The 27,322-nt window shown below is 40.7% G+C and overlaps 2 protein-coding genes across 11 annotated transcripts in view; one reads left to right on the forward strand and one right to left on the reverse strand.

Moving 5' to 3' along the window:
* FBXW12 (F-box and WD repeat domain containing 12) overlaps positions 1 to 27,322 on the reverse strand; it is a 68,490-nt gene that overhangs the window by 27,435 nt on the left and 13,733 nt on the right. The window contains exons 2-8 of one of the 10 annotated variants that reach the window (XM_040628879.1): positions 25,996 to 26,170; positions 20,283 to 20,404; positions 19,513 to 19,587; positions 19,009 to 19,158; positions 17,676 to 17,755; positions 16,687 to 16,780; positions 5,459 to 5,544 (exon numbers count right to left, since the gene is read on the reverse strand). In XM_040628879.1, coding sequence (XP_040484813.1) covers positions 5,459 to 5,544; positions 16,687 to 16,780; positions 17,676 to 17,690 — 195 coding nt within the window. In that variant the 5' untranslated portion in view covers positions 17,691 to 17,755; positions 19,009 to 19,158; positions 19,513 to 19,587; positions 20,283 to 20,404; positions 25,996 to 26,170. Of the gene's footprint in view, positions 1 to 4,263; positions 4,354 to 4,423; positions 4,565 to 5,458; positions 5,545 to 8,241; positions 8,716 to 16,686; positions 16,781 to 17,675; positions 17,756 to 19,008; positions 19,159 to 19,512; positions 19,588 to 20,282; positions 20,405 to 25,995; positions 26,171 to 27,322 lie in introns of all 10 variants that reach the window. The other 9 variants (XM_008703843.2, XM_040628878.1, XM_040628874.1 and 6 more) reach the window with 9 other exon arrangements.
* On the forward strand, positions 14,247 to 27,095 carry SPINK8 (serine peptidase inhibitor Kazal type 8 (putative)). The gene is made up of 5 exons (XM_008703834.2): positions 14,247 to 14,385; positions 16,749 to 16,795; positions 17,586 to 17,707; positions 22,176 to 22,218; positions 27,007 to 27,095. The coding sequence occupies exons 1-5, from the start codon at positions 14,247 to 14,249 to the stop codon at positions 27,061 to 27,063; spliced, it is 408 nt and encodes a 135-aa protein (XP_008702056.1). The 3' UTR covers positions 27,064 to 27,095.

Consider the following 27,322-nt stretch of genomic DNA (forward strand, 5'->3'; position numbering starts at 1 on the left):
CTCTTCGAAGTGTGTAAAATCTTCTTGGAAGCTAAGTAAGACTCTTGCCAGAGGACACGTACTGTGATGAGCACTGAATAATGTATAGATTGTTGGATCGTTCTATTGTACACCTGAAACTAATATCACACTCTATGTTAACTATACTCGAAAACAAACAAACAAACGAACAAATAAGTAAGACTCTTGTCAGCTTTATGACCCAGGAATGTTTTTCTCAAAGACCTGGGAGCCATCCCTTTAAAATGTAAACATCCAGGGAGATAGCACCCCTATCTCACAGTTTCTGTGGGAGGGCAGGAGCCTATCTTCAGTGGGTACCTTGCTCCCAGCTGAAAAACTATCTCCTGTCATGAAGATAAGAGTTTATTTTCCCTTTGTATAAAACCAATGAACTAACACAGATGATCACCCCATTACCAGGTGAATTTAGGATGAAGTATGGAATAAATCGTGCTGTCACGTCTCTTGCTGGATGGCTAGTCATTTATTGTCTGTCTTGGGAACATGTACGCAATGGGTTGTATCTGCTTGACCACGTAAAAGGGTGAGATTCCTTTCTGTCTTTGTAATCTCTTCATAGCTGCCTGTGATCCATATCACATTTTGGCTTGATGCTTATTCAATAATGAAATTTCTTTTTCTTCTACCTTTGTAGGTTTCCTGGGTTGGAAGATTTTTTTTTTAAAGATTTTTATTTTTAAGTAATCTCTACACCCAATGTGGAGCTCAAACCCACAACCCTGAAATCAAGAGTCACATGCTCTTCTGACTGAGCCAGCCAGGTGCCCCTGGGAGATTTTGTTTTTAATTACATTTCTCTGATGCTGACAAAGGTAGAAAAAATTACTTCTCTTGAGGGTATGTGAGTTTTAGACATATTCCAAACACATTCATTCGTCTCAGAAGCAATAAGCCAAAGGACAAGATAAACATGAGTCGCATCCAACCCAAATGATCCAGATCTGTAAGTGGGAAGAGGCTTAGCTGTGCTTCATACTTTCCCATCCTTTCATGAGAAAAAATACAGCGGAACTAGATGTTTTTCTAGATAGAATTAGACAAAACATCCAAGAATGTATAGTATGAATTGCTGTGCAATCCCAACCTCCCTCCTTCTTCTGAACGGATCTACAGTTTCCAGAAAAATATTTGATGAGCACATGGAGTTCAAGATGAGGCCTCCGTGGGGCTTTCTCAACTGATTACTGCCCGTTACTGCACAGCTTGAGAAAGAAAATGGACTTTTGCTTTTCTGGGGGAAGACAGGCAAATTAGGGAAGTGCCTAATTATAGACAACGGGTAAAAATTTGAGCGCTAATGAGTCGTTTCTGGGGAGAGAAAGAGAAAAGTCTAAGGTTGGCAAAACGGGGACCATTAATCTATGGCTCCTGTTAAGGGGCCTCCTTTACAGTGAGACTCGGTAGCTCCGCCCATCAAGATGCGCCAGTTTCTCTGGGCTTTGTAACTTTCTTTGGCCCGGAGTGTATGTGTGTGGACCTGGTGTGTGTGGCAGCCCATGGGCTCTCAGGCAAGCCCACCTAGGTGCAAAGGGAAGTGATACCTCTCTGCTATGGAAGGGGAAGAGGGTTTTCCCATATTTCTCCATGTGGTATCTACTCCGCTGTTGAAATTTAATTTCACTGTTTTTCTGGTGGAAAATTCCGCCCACCCATCGCAAACTGGTATTTAAACTGTCTTTTAGGGGCACCTGGGTGGCTCAGTCGGTTAAGCGTCCGCCTTCAGCTTAGATCATGTTCCTGGGGTCCTGGGATCGAACTCTACTTGGGGGAGCCTCCTTCTCCCTCTCCTCCCTGCTTATGCTCTCTCTATCTTTGTTTCTCTCTCTCAAATAAATAAAATCTTTTAAAAAAATTTTAGAAATTAACTAAATAAATAAACAGTCTTGGAGCTACCTATGATTTTCCAAGGTCTTTTGTCTTAATGTCAGCCTTTAAAAAAATTATAATTGTACTTTATGATTGATATACTTTCTTTTACACAGAAAAATAATTTAGAAGAACCCATACTTTTCCCTCCATAATTAAATATTTCGCCTACCTCAGCTTCACCTTCCTGGTGAAAGAAAATTGGCAACTCTTACACCATGTGGGTGTAAATGCCCATGGCTAACATATATGATCTCATAATCTTGAAGAGTCCTGTTAGACACTTTCCAATGAGAAAAATTTCTTTTCCTAAAATTAATAAGGATTTGGAGAAAATGTGATTCTCTGAACTTGCTCTAAGCAATATGGTGAGTTTCTCAGGTCCCCACCAGGAGGAATAGAGTAGTTGCATTTGATGGTCCTTTTGGAGATGGAACCTCTGGTTTGTCCACTGATCGCATAGAGATGCACATACACTGTTGTCGCCCCCCCCACCCCCTTGGCCCCCCAAGTTCACCTGCGACTGTAAAGCAAGAGGGTTTCCCCGATGTGTTGTCATCTTTACATCCCAGGTATGGGCGTCTTTTCTCTGCCTGAGGCTTTCTGGACCTGAGGGGTACCACATGAACTTTCTTGGCTGCACAGACAGGTACCAGAGATAGGAAATAAAGTTTCTGAGGGTCCCCTCAAACACTGGGGCATGGGAGTTGGTGGGGAAATGTCGCAGCCTCCCGTACTGAACTGGGATGATTCTGAGTTTGTTCCACACAGCTGCTCAGAGGTTCCCTCAGTGGGAGTGACCACAAACCTGCTCGTTAAGCCACAGTGAATGGCTTTTCCACCTTCTTTGTCTCACTTCCCCACTTCCTCACTTTTTTTCTGCGGACCATCTTCAATGTAGAACATGCCATTTAAGTCCTTATCTCTGGATCTTCTTTGGGGGAACCAATTCTAAGATCATCGGTATAGAACGGTCAACTGTTGGTCAGGTGACAGTGAGGACTGTTTTGCTAATGCTAAGTGCCACATGGGGACATTGGAAAGACATGTGGTGGATTGGGATGAGGTACAGATGGAAAGTGAAGCACTAACTTACACATTGGTTCTAGAATTTGAACTGTATGTGGGGAAAGTGATTGGAAAGTTCTAGAGTTGGGCGTGTGGCCAATCATAACCTACGGACATGCTCTGAGAGTCAGAATTCCGCCATGGCAGCATTTAAATAGACCCTTGTTTCTTTTTCTTGAAGATTTTACTTATTTATTTGAGAGAAAGGAAGAGCATGGGGCGGGGAGGCAGAGGGACAGGGAGAAGCAGACTCCCCACTGAGCAGGGAGCCTAATGCAGGGCTCAATCCCGGGGCCCTGAGATCATGACCTGAGCTGAAGGCAGACACTTAACCAACTGAGCCACCCAGGTACCCCTGGACCCTCATTTCTTGTAGCAAGAAGGCAAACTGCAAAAATTAAGGCCAGGATTTCATTATAAAGTCAGTGGAATTAAAGAGATGTCAATGCACAGACCTTGTAGGTCTTCTCTGCTAAACCAGGACACTAAAGCTGAAGGAGTAAGACCCTGATACCAAGATTCCTGAGATCACTGAACCCCTAGATTCCCCCTAAAAAACCTCTAGGTCTATGGAAGCAGTCGCTTTACCTTTGCAAGAGGAGAGCAGGCTCCCACTATCCTGTGGCCACACAAAGGCCTCCTGAAGTGGCTGCCTCACAAGATGACGTCTGCCCACCTCAAATTCCACTTCTGCCCCCTGCATGACCGGGAACCCAGTAACTAGGTTCAAGTCTCAGCAGAGCCTTGGTGAGGAAATAGCTGATTTACCAAATGAGCTGTGTGCTGTGTCTCGTTTGTATTGATGGCCACTGAGGGAACAGGGGCAAAGTGCACTGCGAGGGTGTTCACTTGCTGTGGAAAAGGCTGGGCACGGAAGTGTTTATCGACATGAGGGCACTCACAGTGACTCAAGATTTGACATCTTGTAAAAACACATGACATTGGCCCTTGACCCTACTGGGAGAGCTCTTTCAAGATCTAACATGATGATGCCACGGTAAATGAGGCAGAAATGCTGGAATTGCTTTAGCAAATTGTGAGGGTCAGAGTTCCAGCAAAGGGACATGTCAGAATTGAATTACTAGGGGCGCCTGGCTGGCTCAGTTGGTTAAGTGTCTGCCTTCGGCTCAGGTCATGGTCTCAGGGTCCTGGGATTAAGCCCCACACTCAGCAGGGAGTCTGCTTGTCCCTCTCCCTCTGACCCTCCTCCCTGCTGATGCTCTCACTCACTCTCTCTCTCTCTCTCTCAAATGACTAAATAAAGTCTTAAAAAAAAAAAGGAATTGAATTATTAGGGGTGCCTACCTGGCTCAGTTAGGAGAGTGTGTGACTCTTGATCTTGGGGTCATGAGTTTAGTCCCACGTTGGGTGTAGCGATTACTTAAATAAATAAAACTAAAAAAAAAAAAAGATGATGTGAATCCAGAGAACCCACTAGAACAGCCCTGGAGCTGATTATGCTTACCATAACCCAGCTGAGTATGGTCCTGGAGAGGGCCCAGAGATCACTCCTCTCACAAAAGCAATACATCCTGTATTATTATTAGTCAGATGGGCTCCAGCATCACCGAGAAGCTCACTGGTGAGCTTTTGTCCTCTGAAGATCCTGGTGAGGACAGGAAAGTGACTAAGAAAGTGGGCTCCCTAGTGTCAATAGCATTCCATACAACAGGAGCCGGATGGTAACAGCTCACTGTCAGAAGCAAGATGGGTGTGACTGCTATGACTGGAAGCAAGTCTGGCTTTGCAACCTGGGGGCCTCTATCCATAAGGATCTGTGTCTGTGGCAAACTGGCCTTGTTCTAGGTATGAGATAGCATCGGTAGCCAGCGACGGCACTGCTCACCTTCTACAGATGAAATGATAAAGAATGGGACTGCAGAAGACTCATGTCAGCAACTGAGCAGATAACTGTGAGCCCTTATACAGCTTTGACATCTAAACCAGTTCACAGAGCCCATTGCTTGAATGGGAACCTGGGGACCTGGTGTCCTTGAGAATGGAACCAACAGAGCCTCTGTAAGTATAAATAAACATATATTCACGGAGTCTTTTACCAGTGGGACCTATGGCCATGGACCCAAGTAACTCCACACTGGGAAAAAAGGGATACCCAGATCTATTGAGGGCTTTTGGATATAGATAAGGAGCTTACCCAATTACCAGGGTAACATAAGAGGTATAAACTTCCAGTTATAAAATAAATAAGGCATGGGGATGAAAAGTACAGCACAGGGAATACAGTCAATAATATCGTATTAATTTTGCATGGTGACAGATGGCAGTTACACTTGTGGTAAGCATTTTGTAAGGCATATAATTGTTGAATCACCATGTTGTACACCTGACACTAACCTATTATATGTCAACTATACTTTGATTAAAAGAAAAAAAGAAAAAAATCAATCACAGTCCTCATGTTAAACTCAAACATATGGAGATCAGAGGTTACCCAACTCAAGTTCATTTTATACTGGATCCAATGGTTCTGTGAACTTACCTCATTGTCATCTCTCTGGTCTTGGACTATAAAGTCATGATGGCTCCACCTGGCTGCTGGCAGAGCACACGCATTGGTTGTATGTCCTGTGAAGTAAAATTCACGATGGTAAGAAGAGCCAAATGAATGCTCCTGAAACCGCCTTAACTAATCAAAATACTGTACTGTATCCAGGTAGAATTGTAGCCTCAAAGACAAAGGGAATACAGGCCCCATCACAGGCCAAAATCTGGCCATTGCAAAAACGAGACGGATCATGGCAGGTGAGAGTGAACCACCCTGAACCTAACCGTGGGGCGGTTCCATGTGCCCCAGGCATGCAGAGGGATTAACCTTGTACGGACAGATTAACACGAGCTCCGGAATGTGGCTATTAGTCTAAAGTACGTGCTGTCTTTCGTCTCTATCAGGAAGGAGGATCAAAAGCAATTTTCAATCACCTGGATAAGAAAGCATTCACATTCACTCTCTCTCCATGGGGCTACCGCAACTTTTCTGTTCCATATCACAGTGTAATCTGAAGGGATTTTGATTATCTTGAGATGATGACATCATGTTAATTAGTTCTCAGAAACAAGATAAAGAAAGTTCTCTGGATAATCAGGGAAGATGAATCCGCACCAGAAGGTAGGATAAACCCTCCCTCTTTTCATATCCAAAATATTTAATAGGGCCATCTACACAACAGTGTTGGCCTTGGTTCCTAGATTCTTCAGAACCACGGTTCCACGGAGGCTGCAGAAACCACCAATCTTCCCCAAACTTCCTTCATGTATAATTCAGGAGCTGCTTCAATATGGTTATATTAATTTTCCTCTTAACAGTTTTGGATTTAATCAAACATTACCTCCTTGTTAAGATGACATTAGTGAGGGGAAAAGGGTTCTTACTTCTTCCTCCTTGGCAGTCTCATTATACACTATTTTTTGGTGTTTCTATTTCACTTTTCATATCATAAATGTCTGAGTATCTGAAATTTGTAAAGAAAAGTATATGGAATTACACATCCAGGGAAATCGATTCCTCAAAGGAACCATAATTCTCTCTGGAAAGTGAAATTAGATTCTCTACACTGATTTACTGCGTCTGAGGATACTTGCTTCCCGTCACCCTGGAAACCAGTGCAAAGTTTCTCTTCTAGTTAATTTTGACCATCTCGTTGGGCATTTTCATTAATCGCTAATAATCGTTTACAATAATAATACCTTGGACAAATCTTTGTCAGAGAATTAGTGCGATGTTCCCTTGATGCCACTGTCATTCCTGCTGTGGGGGGCATGACAATCACAGCTCTGGAAAGAGGTGAGCTCAGAGATTCCGAAGTTTCAACACGGAGTTTAGCTTCTCCTCACCACACAGCCATTTGGATAGAAAGCTGAGAATTTCCGGCCTCGTATCTGGGCTTTTATGATCACTCTTACCCCATTGCATATCCAAATGGTGACCTCGTCATCTTCTCTAAGCTTGAGGGGAATCTCAGATATTGCAACATAAAAAGTGCCCTGTCCGGCTAGAACCCAGATCCCCTGACTCTTGGTTGGATGCAGTTTATCCTGATGGAAAATGAAGATATTTCCACGGCACTTCTAGGGCTCTGAGGATTGCTTCTCAAGGGTTTGCAAGTGACAGAAGAAAACCTGTCACACTGGGGCGCCTGGGTGGCTCAGCCGGTTAACCACCCGACTCTTGATTTCAGCTCGGGTCGTGATCTCAGTGTCCTGAGATTGAGCCCCATGTCGGGCTCCATGCTCAGCGAGGAGTCGGCTTGTCCCCCTCTCTCTACTCCCACTCTCTCTCTCTCAAATAAATAAATAAACTTTAATAGATGTATTATACAAAAGAAAACCTGTCACACTGCTTTGTGGTCTCATTTTATATTTTAAAAGGTTTATCTAAATCCAAAAATGCTTTTTGTGTCTTTTTAAAACTCTGTGGAGCATTTTGTGAAAAGCTAAGAATAATCAGGACTTGTAATTTCATGTTAATTACTTTGGGGAAGTCACTGAATTTTCGTTCTCCTTGGATGGTAACTGCAATGTTCAAATCTGTAGTTCTTATGAATCTCCAAAGATCCTTAAAAGAAGAGGGTCCGGAAGCTACTTTCAGTATTTGTAAAAACCTATCAGAAATCATATCTACGTTAAAGCTTCAAAAGGTTAAAAACAAACAAACGAACAACAGCCCTGTCAGAGTCACGCCAATCACCGCGGCCAGCGCTGTGTTGTTTGCACAAGAGACTGGTCGATGGAGAATGACAGTGCTTTATAGATTTTAGGGAGACTGTCTCCTCAATTTTTAATGAGGTCCAGGGCCCATGTGGACAGCACCACTTTCACCCAGGCTTCACGCGGGCTGGTGTGTTTATGCTGGATTGTGCTTTCTCTCAAGCAATCTGCCATCGCCTCGGCTCCCCACATGCATTCAATGACTTACTGCCTTCGACAAATACATGTTTTCTACAATAAACACGCACACACATCATTTCCCGGGAGCACTTTTACCGAAACAATTCCTTTGGAAGTTAAACTTATATGGTGAGCCATTATCTTTCATTTAATGATAATTTGATATTTTGTTATATTTCAAGTTTTCGGTTTCGGATTCCTGTCTCTACTTTTCTTGCTTGTTGATTTTCCTCAGCTCCTTTTCTCTTATTCAAGGGCCACTATCCTGCTTTCTTTCTTTAATACAGATACTTCTATAGGCTTCTCTTATACTTTTTAGATAGTCTTATCACTGTTTCACTATTTATCATTATTTATTACCTTGTTATTGTTTATTACCTAGTCTTTCATGTAGCGTTAGTGAAGCATTGATTCACTGGAAAAAACATCCTTCAACAGAAATATAACTGGGCGGCAGGGGTGCATGAGCCCCTGGCTCCGGGGTCCCAAAGAGATGTGGCCAGTCACTGCTGACAAAATCCAAAGGCAGAGAGACCAGCGGTGGTGAAACAAGAAAGGAGTTTATTTCAGGGAGGCCAACACCTGGAAGACAGCAGACTAGCATCTCAAAGACTGTCTCCAAAGTGCTGAAAGTACTTCCAGGTTTATATAAGGGAAACGTGGGACAAAGGTCGGTGGATACGTGCAGATGGGCAGTGAGGTCAGGTGGACCATCGTCTTGGGGTCAGTCATCATCATTGGGTTGCTGGCTCAGGGCGGTTCTCATTGCTTGAGGGGGTAGTTTCAGTTCCCATCTGGGGATGCTTTGCCTGCAGGGTCTTTGGCCTGAGTTAAGAGATATGCTAGAAAGAACTGAATCAGTTAGAAAGTATGACTGAGGTCAAAATGGAGGTGCCTGAAGTCCTCTTTCAGACACATAATACAAGTATCTCTCTTTGACAGAAAACTAGGACTTCATATTCTGACTCTATTGTTAGTAGCCTGTGCCTTTCTAACTATCCATTTGCTCTCTCTCCTCCCCAACCTCTCACCTACTTCTTTGAATAGCTTAAATATTTGAATACCCAACGGTCTTCAAATATCTTAAACTATCATTTGGCAAAATCTCTGCTTCTTAGCTCTGTGCCTCTGTGTTCTATGTCCCAAATTTCAACAATTTTCTGATTCAGAATCTCTCATGTTAAATATTCCATTAAATGTTAAATATTCCATTAAATGTGTGCTTTGGGACTGGGATAGATTCCTTTCAATAAGCACACACACGCATTTGGGCATCCCGTGTCCTATCGCTTTCTGAGAACGCAGAAAGAATGGGATATTCTGCAGAATGGGTTATACTCAGAAAGGGGTTCAGATACCCTGGACCCTTCTGTTCCTAACTACACTGATTTCGTTTAGGGTAATCTTCTAAGGATACTGTTTTATTTTTTTAATTAAAGATTTTTGTTTCTTTATTTTTGAGAGAGAGAGAGAGCATGGGCAAATGAGAGCAGGAGCTGGGGAGAGGGTCAGAGGGAGAGGGAGAAGCAGACTCCCTGCTGAGCAGGGAGCCCAATGTGGGACTGGATCCTGGGACTCCAGGATTATGACCTGAGCCAAAGGCAGATGCTTAACCAACTGAGCCACCCAGACGCCCAGGATACCTGTTTTAAAAGTATTTTAGAGTTCTACATTTTCCTGTGTCATCTTTTATAAAAATGTCTGGTTTTATACACAAATATTAGGAACATTATAATTTTTCTGCTTACATAAAAAGAATAAAATCTTTGAGTTCCCATACTGACGGCATGTGCTGGGAGATTCTCATTTGTTTCTGTCTCAGAGCCCGATACAATTAAGGAGACAATAAGTGTCTCTCTCACCCCAAGTGCTTGTGATCAGTGAGAAGCTGCCCACTTTCTTTTCTTCAGTATATAATTGGACAAATAACAATGTAAGTCTGGAGGTTTCAGAGATTCAAATGATCCTTTTGGATAATTTTTGTTATTTCTGTCCTTAAACATATTTTCCTACCCCTGCTATTATTTTCTTTATTCTTGTTTTTTATTCTATTTCTTCATCAACTCCTTCAGGTGGTATGAACGAGTTGATTGTTAAATGGAGGTGAAGAGTTGACGTGGGTAGCTGGTGGGTGGGTGATCCAGGGAAGTATTTAATGGTGACAATCACCTATCATGAAGGAAGCCTGAATGGAGAGGCTATTTTGTGACTGAGCTGGGAACTGGTCTCTTTCTATTGCTTGGTTTCCTAAAATAGCCCGTATGTGGTTGCTTACAAACGGATATGTAAAGTGTGCTTCTTTGCTCTGCTCGGACATCACGCATGTCCCCCTACTTCGTGTAAGTGCTGTGATTCAGCTTTTCCATTCTCCTGGCTTTGGTCTGGAGCTCCCTCTTTGGCCACCTGGGCTGGTCAAACAGCCTCTTGCGTGGCTCCCTCCAGTGGACTTCTATATGCACCACCTGACACACCGTCCCGAGGGGAGACGAAGCCATCTACTTGCTTCCTTTTCTATTTTTTTTTTAAGATTTTATTTATTTGACAGAGAGAGAGACAGCCAGCGAGAGAGGGAACACAGCAGGGAGAGTGGAAGAGGAAGAAGCAGCCTCCCAGCAGAGGAGCCTGATGTGGGGCTCGATCCCAGAACGCAGGGATCACCCCCTGAGCCGAAAGCAGACACCCTACTTGCTTCCTTTTTCTAGAAGATAAAACTCCCAATATCGGACTCTCACCTTTGTTTTATTGGTTTGTTTTCCTATTTCTTAATTCATTTTCAAAACTATTAAAGCTATTTGTTGGCTTCTAAAGATCTATTTCTTTCTTTTCTTTCTTTTTTTTTTTAAGATTTTATTTTTACGTAATCTCTACATCCAATGTGGGGTTCGAACTCACAATGCCAAGATCATGAATCACATGCTCCACTGACTGAGCCAGCTGGTGACAGTAGCTTCATCATTGTAGTTCTTTGCATATGTAAAATATTTTTTACAAGTCCTCTTTTACTCCATATTTAAATCTGAGCTTAAGTATTTAAACTTAAAATATCCAGACAACTTAAGTATTTAAATTAAAAATATAAAGCAATAAAATTTTGCAAAAAATCCTACATGACTACATCTACAATTTAGGGGCAGGGACAACCATATCAAAGACGATAAGAAAGCAGAAACTATGTAATAATAAAACGGAATTATTTGATGAAATACCATGTAAAAATATTTGTGTGATAATATATTCTATAAATACAATTAATACACAATTAGCACATAAATCATCGATCTAGTAAAATTGTACTTTGCAGATTATAAAATTTGATTCATTACATAGAAGTAATAACTTATGAATTTCTTAGGAAAGTCTAAGGGAAAACTGGGGAAAAGGTATGAATTTTCAGTTCCCAAAGACCAACCCAAAAAGACACAATGTTTAGAAAAATAGAAAAACATCAGCACCATGCATCACATTAAGAGATGTATACTTAAGAGCGCCTGGCTGGCTCCGTGGGAGGAGCATGTGACTTTGGATCTTAGAGTCCTGAGTTAGAGCTCCGCATTGGGTATAGAGAATACTTAAATAAATAAACTTAAAAAGATAGAGAAAGATTTAATAAAAAGTTCCTTCTACATTAAATAACTATCAACATTTGTAATATATGCTGTCTTGATCAAGGTGTACTACTAGTGCTTGTGATAACTCAACCCAAAAGAATTTTATTAACACTTTATACCCTATGCTCACAGGAAATTGAAAACACAATTCAATTGCACATTTCTGTTGAAGAAAACTAGAAAAGCCTGACCACTAAAGATTTATAACTAACATTGTGTATAAAGCTGTAGGGAAAGTAGAATGAAAATTCTACTCATTCAAGGAGGAAAAGTACATAAAATTTGAACTGTGAGCTCATCCATGTGCCTTGCATATTATCATGGTGACATCAAATCACCAAAGAATGTGGATTCCACTGGATACATCTTAAAGAACAACTTTTGCTTTCAACATTTTTATTTTAAAACGTTTGCATTTAAAATAAGTCAATCATTTAATTATTTGTAACCATTTAAACTTGGGGTGGAACATTTTATATGCCACTTAAAAAATATCTAAGTGGGGGGGGCGCCTGGGTGGCACAGTCGTTAAGCGTCTGCCTTCGGCTCAGGGCGTGGTCCCAGCATTATGGGATCAAGCCCCACATCGGGCTCCTCTGCTAGGAGCCTGCTTCTTCCTCTCCCACTCCCCCTGCTTGTGTTCCCTCTCTCTTGCTGGCTGTCTATCTCTGTCAAATAAATAAATAAAATCTTTAAAAAAATAGAGAGAGAGTTAAAAAAATATTTATCTAAGTGGGGTGGGGGCGCCTGGGTGGCTCAGTGGGTTGGGAGTTTGACTCATGGTTTCAGCTCAGGTTATTGTCTCAGGATTGTGGGATCAAGCCCCACATTGGGCTCCATGCTCAGTGCAGAGCTTGTTTGGAGTTCTCTCCTTCTCCTTCTCCCTCCCCCTCTGCTCCTCCTCCCAGTCTCTCTCTCTCTCTCTCTCTCTCAAATACAACAAATATTTTTAAAAAATCTAAGTGGGCACCAAATTTAGAGGGATTGAAAGCAAAAATTTTGGAGACTATCATGGTACACACTGTGGTCAATTAGAACAGTACTGAGAGAGTAGGGGCACCTGGGTGGCTCAGTTGGTTAAGCCTCTAACTCTTGGTATCAGCTCAGGTCTTAATCTTAGGGTCGTGAATTCAAGCCTCAGGTTGGGCTCCAAGCTAAGTGTGGAGCCTACTTAAAAAACAAACAAAAAACAGTACTGAGAAAGTATACTCCACCTCTCAGAACTATGCAGCATGTCCCTATTTAATGCCATTCATCTAGGACTGGGGCCTACAGAATTTATGATACCCAATAACCTCTGAACTTTTCCTTTAAAGTTGGTGTTTTGAGGGACTTTTGTTCCAAGTGGCAGAAAGAGCTACCATTTAGTGCCCATGGAAAGAGCACTCCATCCCAGGATTCCTCAACTCCACTCAACAAGGCTGAACCTGGCAGATTCCATATAAGGTAACTTTCCACTTTAAGATTTTGTAAGTCAGTATTAGAAACCTAAATTACAGGTTTCAATAAACTGAATACGTAGTTTTGACTACTGATGAAATAAGTAACTGCATATGCGGATTTAGTAATTTATCGTACTGTGTACATACCCAAAGCCATCCTGAATACAATGATTGCTATCCAGATAAAAACAGGAACTCAAATTTGGGTAGGACACATCTCTAGATTGCGAGGTCCAGGTTTGGCAAGAATGTAGATTCTGGAGTGGCAGTGGGCAGTACATACCACCCTTAAAAAACTGAAATAGAAACTCACAAGATTTAGGCATTACAGAATTTGGAGTTGGAAGAAATAGGTACGAGTTGTTACCATATTCCTAAGTTGTGAGTTCCCTCTCTTTGCGGTACCTGGGTGGCTCAGTCATTGGAGTGTGCAACTCTTGATCTCCAGGTTGTGGGTTCAAGCCTCACGTTGGGTGTAGAGTTAACTCAAAAATAATTTTTAAAAAAATCTTTAAAAACAAACAAAGTTCACCCTCTTCTACTGCCAGGCATCTAAGCCTTGAAAAGACATTTCCTCCCTCACCCAACCACTCCCACACACATCGTTATTTCGTTATCAACAAACTGGAAATAAAAAATATCTTGTCCAGCCTGTTTGTCCCAGCAACTTTGGGAGTCCCAGCAGGTAAAGTGGACATACTAATTTGCAAACTTTTGAATAGGAAAAGAGTTATATTATTTATTATTTGTTTTTACTCAGGGAGGATCTTGGGCAGAAATTACCTAGATATATAGTTTGCCTGGAAAATGTATTGAAACCAGCACATAAATAATGTCAACTGCCTTGTACTATAATATTTTCAATAATGCAAGTAAGCTGCTGGTAAATACTCTATGGTTTTCCCTTCAATACTGTTATTGATTACTAAGTAGTAGCACCAAAGTAATAACATGGAAGATTAAGAAATGAGAGTGTTGTTTTGTCCCTTCCTGTTTTTTATTGCCTGTTGATTTAACACGCGTCACTGAACTTCCTAGTGACTGCCCTTCTTACCTCAGAGATAAAGATCAACTTTTCAACATTTAATCGCAAAGTTCTTGGTGCCTATTCTTTACTAAATGATCCCCTGCAGATGGTCTTTACTAGCTCTTTTTCTGGCATATTCTCAAATTCCATTTTTTAGATCATTTTCTTCTAATGTCCAATTGTTCTAGGGAAACAAATGAAGCAACTTAATTGCATCAGACAAAATTCATTCCAAATGGCCTGAGGAAAGAACAGACTTGAGGGATTTAGACTTCACTTCCTGGTCAATGCGGGATCTCCGTGAGGATGCGTACTTCACATGGAACTTGCTCTCTCCTACCATCAAAAGCTGCATATTTTCATAGCTCTTCTGCCACCATGAAGGAGGTTTTCTTGAATGCCGTCCTTGTGCTGGCCATCTCCGTGTGGGCTGCCTTTGCAGTTGGTGAGTGATGTATCCTTGCTCTGCCCATGTTTTCTGGGGTATATCCGGTATTACAGGAAAATCAGAGGTAGGAGTGGAAATGCTGTTCAGTTTTGTTTAATCCTAATTCCTTTATGTTACAGATGTAGAAACTGAAACCCAGAGGAAGAGAGGATTCCCTTAATGTCATTGATATCAAAGCTGGGAGTCAAATCCAGACCTTCCAAACCCAGGACTACTGAACTTTCCAAAATACCTGAATACTATCGAGACATTCAAACCTTAAAAACAGTCATTTCCAGAGTCTGTATATTTACATTTCTCAAACCCCAAAAGAACTTGCTTAAGCTCTGTGGAAGTAGAATCAGATATTATTCTGGTCAATGTCTGGTTTTAGAGTAAACAGTGCTCATGCTTAACTCTAGGGAATCTCTTGAGGGGCTCAATGTGGTGCATTCTGATTGGGTGCGGGCTGGTGGAGCCAGTGCTGAAAGAATTCACCCAAGGCAGAACAAAAGACATAAAAGTTGAGCGGATACACGGCCAGGGAGCATCAGGCAGGACAGCGAAGCAGAGACTGCCAGGAGGTGGTGGAGAGGGGCTATAGTCATAGGGCGGAATGAGGAAGTATGGGGACTTTTTGGTAATCTTAGGAACTATGTGTGGATGTAACTGGTCAGTTAGGGCCTATGCTTATTTCAGGTAGATTGCTTAATGAGCCTGTTTGTGTCAACTTGGTGGTCAGTGGTCACTGTGGGCCCTCTTGCCTTCTTCAGATTTCCATTACTCTAGCCTGTTGCCTAAGAGTGGCCATTACACAGGTCCTTTTCCCATCTGGACTCTGAAACTCTCATTTACCTTCAATTTTTTACTTTCTATTGGTGCTTTCTCTCACTTAAAACATTTTTTTCAAGACTCTCACATCTTAAGAAGCTCTGTAACAAATTGAAAACTATTCTTCATGCCTCTCATATCTTACAGGGAAAACCCCTTTTCTTCTTCTACCGAAGAAAAAACTATTTCCTTCTATTCCAACACTTCTTTTTTTTTTTTTAAGATTTTATTTATTTATTGACAGAGAGAGCGAGAGAGCACAAGCAGGGGGAGCAGCAGAGGGAGAGGGAGAAGCAGGCTCCCCGCCGAGCAGGGAGCCCCACGCGGGGCTCAATCCCAGGACCCCGGGACCATGACCCGAGCCGAAGGCAGATGCCCAACCATCTGAGCCACCCAGGAGCCCCTATTCCAACACTTCTGACACCAAATGTGTGGGTTTTCCACACCAAGCAATCCTCCCATTTTCTGTGGACACCAACTGGGTATCCCACAATTTAATATAATTATGGCGCTATTACTTGGCATCCATCCAAACACCACAGGTTAAGGACTCAGTCCCACAAGACTGCCCCTACTTCAGACAGCCTCAAAGACTGGGCCTCCAGTACTTCTAACCCACTAGCTATAAGTCAGGAGTTCCCTGACCCCTTCCTCAGTTTCAGTAATTTGCTAGAATGGTTCACAGAACTCAGGATAGTGCTTTACTTACTATTACCGGTTTATTATAGAGGACACAGCTCAGGAACAGCCAAATGGAAGAGATGCATAGGGCAAGGTATGTGGGAAGGGGCACAGAGCTCCCTTGCCCTCTCTGAGCGTACCACCCTCCCAGCACCTCAGTGTCTTCAACCTGGAAGCTCTCCAAACCTTTTGGTTTAGGATTTTTATGGAGGTTCCATTATGAAGGTGTCAAATGAGAAAAAGAGGCAAAACTGAAAAAGAACAAAGGCCTCTCCCTGAGGTCTTGGAATTGCAATTTGGCAAGCACAGTTTCTGGAGTAACCAGAAAAGTGTCCTGCTCACACGGGAAAGCAACGGGTTTTTGTGAGAAAGAAGGAGGATAACTACAGGATATAAAGAAGAGAAAAAAACTTAATTCAGTGCTAACTGGTTGAGCTGCCTTTGATGACTACCTAGTCAATTATTTTATAGGTGCTAGCAAACAAAACTCCTCCTGGGATGCATTAGTCAATGTTTCTGTCTTCATAAAGGTCATGTCAACAGTTTAATGGTCTGAGGACCAGTTGTTCTGTTGGATTTTACAAGCAACTGTTCGTAATATAATGACCACTTCTGGCCCAGTTCAAGAGTTCATAGTTAGAAAAGAAAATAGAGTTTCAAAATGGAATCTCTCCTGTCTAGAAATTTTATATAATTCCACAAAGGCACGATTGATTAAATCATTGGCCACTAGGGATTAATTCAATCTCCACCTTCTGATGGGATCTGATGCTTCCCATGTGCCAACCAGGGTCTCCCTCATCCTACCTTTTTTCCCTAAGGTCAGAAGACAGGGCAGTAACTCTTCTGAATGTGTTTTTGTCTTCCAGATTTCCCTCTTCCTACAGGCACAGGGGCTCACCTACAAGAAACAACGGTGAGCTCTATTTCCTTAGTTCCCAAAAACAGGAATGGGGAGCAAGCCAGTTTCCTCAATAGCCCCCAGAGTTTTCTTCTGAGAGGTGGGGGCAAAGGGGACTTGCATGGGAATAACACTACAGTAAAAGCTGGGTCATCAACTATGTGTAGCACTTTTCATATGTTCCTGAGCCCTCTTCCCATGAATTATTCCAATCAGTTCATACTCTCTTGTGAGATAGAAGCCAAGTATTGTGAACCATTAAGTGGATGATGAAGTCATGGCTCAAGTTCAGTTCTGTCCAATGCTGCAGTGGACATTCTTTCAGCCAAGATAGGCCAAAATGTACATCCTGCCTCTCCCACACTAAGGCCCCACAAATATTCTCTCTGTCCCCTTCCTTCTACACCCTACCTCTGCTGTGACAAGTGTGACACCACTGCTGTCTGAAGCACCACACACAAGTGATTCAGTAATGTTCATAAGAAAAGTCTAAACTTAAAGACATGTTCCTTCCTGTAATCGAACAATCACATTTTGTGGTTGATAAGGCAGGGATTTACATCCTAATGAGGAACTTATAGCTCAGACTGGGGAGTTCACAGATCATATGTTATGTTATAATATATATTATATTATATTCATATTGTTGGGTAAGTGCCAGGGGTCCAACCCTGAAGCTGCTGAAGACTGTTCTCTGAACACCCGCTCTAGCATTCTTTCTTCAGGCCCCCAACCCCACTTCCAGTGACAATGGTCAGAGGTCCTGGAGGAAGGCATCTGAAGCAGTAATCTGTCTCATCTTCAGGTGGAGTGCACTGAGAATATAAATAAGTGCTGGATTTTCTCTTACATCAAGCCAAGTGAACCCATATGTGGCAGTGACCAGGTTACTTACAGTGGGGAATGTCATCTCTGCTCCATGATCCTGTAAGTCTTAATTTTTATTCTCCTTTCTCCCAGGCAGGAGGCTAAAGGCTGCCAAGATAGGAGTAATCCCCTCAGAACGCTTCCTACTGGTTAGATCTTCCCTCCAGTGACTCCTCCACTCTTTGCTCCTCCATTTCTTCCACCCTTCCCTATGCTCCCATTCACACAATTGCAGAAACAGAAACCCACTGAGGTGAGAGTTCTGTCCAACCTGGACAAGTATCAAGTGGAAAGTTCTCAGTAGCAAGGAGCCACAGCATTCAGATCATGTGACCGCAGATGAGGGTTCCCCTCAAGCCCCCACAGGCCAAAGAAGAAAAGCCTGATGAAGAAGAAGAGGAGGGGGCTGGGCGAAGAATCTTCCCAGCTGTTGGTTTATTGATTCCTTGAATGGATATTATTCTCTCAAACAACTTTCTTTAGCTTCCAACTTTCCTTTAGTTTTCATGCTTTTATGTGGTTTAGTCTTTGGGCCCATCATATGTTAGACATGAAATGCCCAAGGCTTTGGTCTAAGAGGAACAGCAAGGCACAGAGGTTTTTATCAAGGACGCTGCCTTACAGAGGTTGGAGGAGGATTCCCTGACATCTGCTTTCTCCTTCAAGGAGAAAAGCAACACTCTTGGATAACTAAGAATTAGAAATTAAGTCCAATATTTTAAGAGAGAGAAAAGCAAAGACAGGAGAGTAGATAAAACTTTCTTCCTGCCCTTCTTCTTGTCTTCTTGAAAGAAGAAATAATAATCCTGGTCACAACAAGAGATGTCAAGCTGGCAGGGTTGGACTTTCTTGCATGCCTTGCTGCATAAATACCAAAATTTACACTAGAACCCATAAAAGACTTGTGAGGTGAACAAATTTAGTGTCAGGTGCTCCGTCACTGGTACAGACATCTGACAATCAGAATGCACAATCTGGGGGATTTAGAACATCACAGACTCAGAATGCTAAAACCAGGAGATACTTGAGAGAGAGATGGCTTCCAAAGAACTCACATTGACTAATATTTTCTGAAATATTTTCTTAGTAGTTAATATGGGAATGAAAGATCTTAATGTATAATAATCCAGTTTGGATTGATATCACATTAATTACAAAAGTATTTTTAAAACTTTGCTCCTGATAGCTCCATTCTATCCACCCTTCTTTGCATATTTTTATCATGCAAATTAAACCTTCATACATGGATGCCCAACAACATAGATTTGTAATTATTGCTTTATGAAGTTGTCTTTTCAATCAGGGAGGAGAAAAAATTATAGACAAAACATACATTTATACTGTCTTTTCTATTTCCCTACCGTTACTGCTTCTCTTTGTTTCTTCATGTGGATTTGAGGTTCTATCTGGTGTCTTTTCACTTCAGCCTGAAGGACTCTCTTTAGTATTTTGAAGCAACCAATTCTCTCATTAGGGTTGTCTCCTCATTTTAGCTATTGCGTATAGTGCTCCTATGAACAATTATGTAAAGGTATAAACTTAAGTACCTGTTTTCAATGTTTGGGGTACAAACTTAAGAGTGGAATTTGCTGGGTCCTATAGTAATTACATGTGTAACTTATTGAGAAATCGCCAAATGGGGCGCCTGGGTGGCTCAGTTGGTTGAGCGTCTGCCTTTGGCTGGGGTCGTGGTCCCAGGGTCCTGGGATCGAGCCCTACATGGGGCTCCCTGCTAAGTGGGGAGCATGCTTCTTGCTTGCCCTCTGTAGCTCCCCCTGCTTGTGTGTGTGCTCTCCCTCTGCCAAATAAATAAATAAAATCTAAAAAAAAAAAAAATCACCAAATGTTTCCCAAAGGGACTGTACCATTTTACATTCTTGCCAGCAACATTGAGGGTTCCAATTTCTTCACATTCTCCCCAACATTTTTAAATATCCATCCTGTGGGTGTGAAATGATATCTCATTATGGTTTTAATCTACATTTAATCTACATTTCCCTAATGATGTTAAGCATCTTCATGTACTTGTTGGCCATCTGTATACCATGTCTGGAGACATGTCTATTTGAGTCTTTTGCCCATTTTTTTTAACTGTGTTGTCTTTTTATTTTTTAGTTGTAAGAGTTCCCTATATATTCCGAATACTAGATACTATAATCTGTAAATATATTTTCCCATTCTGTAGATTGTCTTCCACTTTCCTGATAATGTATTTTGATGCACAAAGTTTTGAATTTTGATCAAATCCAGTGTATCTTTTTTTTTTCTATTGTTGCTCCTGCTTTTAGTGTCATACCTAAGGATCCTCTGTAATATCCAAGGGCATGAAAATTTACCCCTATGTTTTTTTCTAAGAGTTTTATAGTCTTGGCTGTTAAATTTAGGTTGTAGATCTATTTTTGAGTTAATTTTTGTTATGGTGTGAGACAGAGTTCCAACTTCATTCTTTTGCATGTGATTATCTTGTTATCCCAGCACCATTTGTTGTTGAAAAGACTATTCCTGTTATCACTGAAAGGTCTTGGAACTCTTGTCAAAAATCAATTTGTCATAGATATTTGAATTTATCCTGCATTCTCAATTTCATTCCACATTCTATATGTCTATCCTAATGCCAGTGCCACAGTTACTATACCTTAGTAGTAACTTTTCGAAATTGGGCTTTTGGGGTCCTCCAACTTTTCTTCTTTTCAATGGTGCTGGCCACTCACGACCTCTTGCAACTCCATATCAGTTCGAAAGTAGGCTTTTCCATTTCTGCAAAAAAAAAAAAAAAAGCCATTGGTATAAATAAGGATACATAGACTCTGGAGATTGCTTCGGGTAGTATGGACATTTCAACAATATTAAGTCTTCTAATCCATGAGCATGGGAGAGCTTTCCATGCATCAGGACTTCATTAATTTCTTTCAGAAATGTTTTGTTTTCAGTGTACAAGTCTTTCACAGCTAAATTTATTCATAGGTATTTTATTTTTGGATGCTATCGTAAATGGAATTGCTGTTGTTGTTTGTTGTTTGTTTGTTTTTTAAGTAGGCTCCATGCTCAACATGGGGTTGAATTCACCTCAGGATTGAGAGTTGCACGCTCTACCAACAGAACCAACCAGACGCCCCTGTAAATGCAACTGTTTTATTAATTTTATTTTCAGATTGGTCATTGCTGCTATATAGAAACACAACTGATTTTCATGTGTTATCTGTACCCTGAAACAGTGCTGAATTTATTAGCTTTAGTAGTTTTTACATGAATTCTTTGGGATTTTCTATATGCAGAATCAGGTCATCTTCAAATAGAGAAAGTTTTACTTCTTCCTTTCCAATTTGTGTCTCTCCCCCCACCCAGCTTTATTGAGGTAAAACTGACAAACGGAATTTTGGATGCCTTTATTTTTCTTGCCCTGGCTAAAACTTTTAGCATAATGTTGAATATCAGTGGTGAAAGTGGGTATCTTCGTCTTGTTCCTGATCTTAGAAAGAAAATTTTCAGTCTTTCACCAGTGAGTATATTTGCTGTGGGTTTTTCATAAGTGTTCTTTAACATGTCGAGGAAGTTCCCTTCTATTCCTTGTTTTCTGAGTGCTTTTATTATGAAAAGGTGTTGAATTTTGTCAAATGAGGGATTTTTTTAAATGTAAATTGAGATGAACATGTACTTTTTACCTCCTTCATTCTATTAACGTGATGCTATAGCATTGTTTGGTATTTTGGGGTTGAACCACCCTGCATTCTTGGGATAAATCCCGCTTGGTCAGATTCAGTTTGCTATAGTTTAGTTGAGAATTTTTACATCTATATTCATAAGGGATATTGGTCTATAGTTGTGTGTGTGTGTGTGTGTGATATGTCTTTGTCTTTGCTATCATGGTAATTCTGCCTTCATAGAATGATTAGCAAGAGTTTTTTCTTCTTCTTTTATTTGGAAGAGTTTGAAAAGGATTAGTATTCACTCTTAAATGTTTGGTGGTATTCACTAACGAAGAAGATACCTGGTCCTGAACTTTTCTTTATTAACAGGTTTTTTTATTACTGATCGAATCTCTTTACTTGATGTAGGTCAGTTGAAATTTCCTATTTCTTCTTGAGTCAGTGTAGGTAATTTGTGTGTTTCTAGGAATTTGTCCTTTTCATCTGGGTTACCTAATTGTTGACATACAATTGTTCATAGTATTCCTTTATAACCATTTTTATTTCTGTAAGGTTAGTAGTAATGCCTTACCTTTCATCGAATTATTACGTTAATTTTATTGCACATTCTTTATATGATACTCTGGATTTCTACTTAAATATTCAAGATAATTTTAAATTTTCTATATTTGATTTAAGGCTGAGTATGTTTCATATATCAAATACCTTTGACAAATAAAGATCTATAACAACAGGGATTTTTAAATATTTGCTACATAAGAATTCACTATAAGCAGTGTTTTTCCTTCTCAAACTTAGCTAGATTGTCAAGTGAAATTTAGTCATAATTTATAATATGCCATAAAGCAAAAATAATTATTTCAAAATATGATTTCTTTCAGATACAAAGGGCTTGACATAACTAAACTGTACGATGGACCATGTGTAAGTAAAGTCATTCTCATTTTTCATTTTTAGGAGTAAACCAGATATACTGATATGCTGTAGAGAGTTTTAGATGTTTTGTTATAAAAAATTCAAACATAACATAAAACTAGGTATAATATCATATGCCTATCATATCGATCCACAAAGTATAAAGTGTTAGCCACATTTCCTTCCTTTATTATTTCTTTTTTCTTTGCCTAAGTATATTAACGTGTGTCTTGGATACCATGTCATTTTACTTTCTAAGAAGTGTGGACCTTAGCTTACATGCCCACAATGCTGTTATCACACCTAATGAGTTCCCTGTCATTTTCTAATATGTACTTCATGTTCAAAGTTTCCCAGCCATCTCAAAAATAATATCTTTTGGGGAAAGATAAAAGTATTTCAGGGGAAATAAAAATATTTCAGCCTAATAATTTAATAGTAAAGAACATCCTGTCCACCCTTCCCTGTTCCCTGCCATACCCAATTTCTGGGATTTTTTTTTTTTAAAGATTATGTTTATTTCAGAGAGAGAGAGCCTGAGAGAGAGAGTTGTGCATAAGCGGGGGGGGCTGAGCAGGGGACACTCCATCCCAGGACCGTGGGATCATGACCTGAGCCGAAGGCACATGCTTAACTGAGCCACCAGGCACCCCCCAATTTCTGGGATACTGGCAAAAGACACTAATCAGAACATGAAAGGTTATTCTGACAGTGAATGGATCAGGTCTTGCTTAGCTCTGGCCTAGATATTGTGTCATTGACTTCAGGGTCATAGGGCCAAAGCAAGAACTCAGCTGATGCCATAAAGATCACTGTAGAGTTGTAAGGCATGGAAACAAGACTGGGGAAAATCATCTTGGAACAAAATATAAAGAAGGTGGAAGGTAAAGCAGGTAAAAAGACAATTATATACTTTTGTAATAATTTTGACTATATCTTCTGACACAATCTCAACAAGTTAACAAGTCTCAACTGATATATAGACCAGCATACATATTACTCACTTGGGGAAGGTCTGTAACCTGAAAATTCTCTAGTTCTACTAGAGAGAAATCATAAAGACTTTTAGGCACTTCCATAATTTGGGGTAACTATAAAGAGACTTTACATTTCTTCTACCTCTGTCAGATGCCTTTGACCTGGGCTAATTCCTAAAAAATCCTGCTGAATCCCCTCCTCTTGTATCTGGACCATATCTCTTTCCAAATAAACTTCTGGTCTTATGTCTTTTTCAAACTTGTAACTTCAAAGAGATATTTTTAATCTTAAGGATATTGATAAGATGGTGTCTAAAAGCTGTCTGCTGGCAGAATTTCTTTTTGCTCGGAGAGGAAGGTCTTTTGCTCAAAGACCTTCAGCTGATTGGATGAGGCCCGCCCACACTGTGGCAAGAAATCTGGGATTAAATGTTAAATGTTTTTTTAATTAAGTTTTTTTATTTTAATTCTAATATTGTTAATATACAGTATTATTTTAGTTTCAAGTGTACAATATAATGATTCAACAATTCTATACGTTACTCAGTGCTCATCATAAGTGTACTCTTTAATTCCCATTAGCTATTTCACCCATCACCCCCACCCACCTGCCCTGTGGTAACCATCAGTTGGTTCTCAATAGTTAAGAGTCTCTTTCTTGGGGGTGCCTGGGTGGCTCAGTCAGTTAAGTGTCTGCCTTCGGCTTAGATCATGATCCCAGAGTCCCAGGATCAAGCCCCACATCAGGCTTCCCATTCAGCAGGGAGTCTGCTTCTTCCTCTGACCCCTCCCCCTCTTGTGCTCTCTCTCTCACTCTCTCTCTCTCAAATAAATATTTAAAAAAAAAGAATCTGTTTCTTGGTTTGTCTTTTTTCCTTTGCTCATTTGTTTCTTAAATTCCACATGAGTGAAATCATATGGTATTTGTCTTTGACTTATTTTGCTTTGCATTACATTCTCTAGCTCCATCCATGTCATTGCAAACAGCAAGATTTCATTCTTGTGATGGCTGAGTGATATTCCATTGTATATATAAGCCATATCTTCTTTATCCATTCATCTATCAATGGACACTCAGGCTGCTTCCATAATTTGACTATGTAAATAATGCTGCTCTAAACATAGAGGCCTGTGAATCCCTCTGTATTAGGGATTTTGTATTTGGGGATAAATGCCAGTAGTGCAGTTACTGGATCATAGAGTAGTTCTATTTTTTAACTCTTTGAGGAACCTCCACACTGTTTTCCACAGCAGTCACACCAGTTTGCATTCCCACCAACAACGCACAAGGGTTCCTATTTCTCTGCATCCTCCCCAACACTTGCTGTTTCTTGAGTTTTCTATTTTAGCCATTCTGACAGATGTAAGGTAATATGTCCTTGTAGTTTTGATTTGCATTTCCCTGATGATGAGTGATGTTGAGCATCTTTCCATGTGTCTATTGGCCATGGGATTAAATGCTAAATGTTAATCCCATGCAAAAACACTTTCACAGAAATATTCAGAAAAATGTCTGACCAAATACCTGGGCACCATGGCCCAGCCAAGTTAACACATAAAATCAGTCATCACAAACCCTGTCTGAGAAGCACTGGTTGGAAGACAGCTGGCCTCCTGCAAAGCACCTACCCGCCCCAGGGACCACTACATGTGCAAGCAATGAACTTTCAATTTTATTCAAGTCTTTTCATGTTTGTCTGCTGACTAAATGGCACTTGAGTCTGCCTAAGACAAAAATGAAGATACCATACTCATCAATCCAAGGGTGGGCTTAACCACAAACTATTAACACTACTAATGGGATTCTGAAATTGTGCTGAAGGAAAGATCAGTCTACAAAATCAGTTAAGATTTCTTTATAGCAATAACACCCAATTAAAAATAAAATAAAAAATAATACATCACTCAAAATAGAAACAAAACTCGGAAGTATCTGGAAATTAATTATGTAAGAATAAAAATACTCAGGACTTCCCAAGAAAAAACTTTAAAACTCAAAGGACATTCAAAATCATATGAATAATGGAGAGACCATTCATGCTCCTAAATTTATAACTTAAGTAATACGACTATGTTAGTTTTTTCTAAACTATTCTAAAAAATCATGTCATTCCCAATGAATACCTCAGTTGGGTTGAAGATCTCTGACAAATAAAGGACACTATGGTAAGTTAGAGGACAGCTGACAGAACTGGAGGATATTTGCCATTCCTAAAGACAACAATAAGCTAATACTGAGAATTTGTGTGTAAATAAACAGCAAGAAAATATACAGCAAACCAACAGGAAAATAGGCAGAGGCTATGGTTTTCTATAAGAAAGATAAAGACTAATTAGCATAAGAAAGATGTTCAAAAGCTCGTGAATAACCAGACAAGTTCAAATTGAGACAAAATACCAATTTGCACTTGTTATACCAGCAAAAATCAGAAAGCTGGGCCATGTCCAATGCTGTACTCCCATGACATGCGGTAACAGTGAAGACTGTTCCAGCCACTCTTTTTTTTTTTTTTTTTTAAGATTTTATTTATTTATTAGAGAGAGAGCAGGGGCAGAGGGAGAGGGAGAAGCAGACTCTGTCGGGATCCGATGTGGGACTCGATCCCAGGACCCTGGGATCAGGACCTGAGCCAAAGGCAGACACTCAACTGACTGAGCCACCCAAGAGCCCGTTACAGCCACTCTTGAGGAGCAATTGACCACTTCTTAGGCAAAGTAAGAAATTAAATACATGAATATCTCATGGGCTAGATTTCTAAACCTACAAAATCACGAAGCAATTTTCTCATAGCTTTGTAAAGTGACATACATGTTTATTGCAGTGTTATCCATGGTGGCAGGTGGCAGTTTTGGGGGCAGCCTGGGTGAGACTAGTCCAGAGATCAACTAGTAAACTGTGGAAGGTGTCTTCATGGAGGTCCATGCAGCTTTCAGAATAAAACAGATGTACATTTGGCAGTGTGAGTAGATCTCAAAATATTGCACTGAGAGAAAAAGCAAGAGACAGAATAATTCAAGTACCTCAATACCATTATGTAAACTAAAAATAAACACAAACAATACACATTTTATGCAAACACATACACAAAAGTAAACAAAAAGAGACACACTGAGCTCATTAAAATGTTTGGCTATAGTGTGAGGAGAAAGGGAATGAATGAATGAATGGTGGCCCCTCCCCACAACCTTTTACCAAAGCACAATGCAAACTCTGTTTTCGATAAGATCAAAAAGAAATAACAATATCCTTGATGGGAAGACTAACAATTATCACTGATAGACGGCCAGCTGGGTACCTTGCACTGTGTCCCATGCTTCGCCTATATCGCCTCCCCAATGTTTCTACAGCCCCCACCATGAGACAGGTGTTGCTATTAGCTATATTGAAAGATGGAGAGGTCTACAGAGAGATGCGACTTGCCCAAGGCCACACAGATAGGAATGGGCAGAGCTGAGTCTTCAACCTGGCTGGTCAGCCTCCAGATTCTGTTAACACCACTTTCTATGCTGCCCATGGCACCTCATAGGCCTCTGACCAGACTCTGCTTCATGCAATTTCACTGCCTCTACTCTCCACCATTTCTGCATCCTCCCCAGCTCTCCAGGGGTTCAAAGACTCACCTAGGCATCTGCATCCTGAGCTCTCCTCTTTTCTTCTCATCTCCACTCTATGCTCTTGTTCTTCATTGACATGAGAATGTCACTAGTCTGCCTTAATTCACAGAATAATGGTTTAGCACTCCTCCTGCAGGACTGCGGGTGTGGTTATCAATATGGTAGTTTTTCTCTTAATTTTCCCAACTTTGATTTCTCCAAGCAGATACTTCCCTCCAGGAAAACTCCTGAGCTCACCATGAAGAATTATAGAATCGGCTGAATCCCCAGACGATCAAGGGAAACATAATGGTTGTCACCTCTAGTATCGTCCCCTGTGGAGGAGAATGCTGGTACTGGAGGAGACCAATGGCTAGAGGATCAAACTCCTTGATGTTTGCTTCTTCAATAAATGATTCTCAGTAGAAATTCTGGTTGGCAAACATTTCTCTTGGTTAATCAGAATCTGTTAAAAATACCAACTATTCTGTGTTCTCATCCCAAAACTACAGGACTTATGCCATAGATTCCCTCTGTTCTCC

The sequence above is a fragment of the Ursus maritimus genome, unplaced genomic scaffold, assembly GCF_017311325.1.
Source record: "Ursus maritimus isolate PB19 unplaced genomic scaffold, ASM1731132v1 scaffold_14, whole genome shotgun sequence".
Taxonomy (NCBI): Eukaryota; Metazoa; Chordata; class Mammalia; order Carnivora; family Ursidae; genus Ursus; species Ursus maritimus.

Bases quoted from the DNA above. Each gene is read 5' to 3' on its own strand.
- SPINK8 (XM_008703834.2), top strand. From the start codon at position 14,247: ATGCGTACTTCACATGGAACTTGCTCTCTCCTACCATCAAAAGCTGCA. The intron at 14,386-16,748 runs GTGAGTGATGTA...TTTGTCTTCCAG, and splicing joins GTGGGCTGCCTTTGCAGTTG to ATTTCCCTCTTCCTACAGGC. The intron at 17,708-22,175 runs GTAAGTCTTAAT...GATTTCTTTCAG, and splicing joins CATCTCTGCTCCATGATCCT to ATACAAAGGGCTTGACATAA.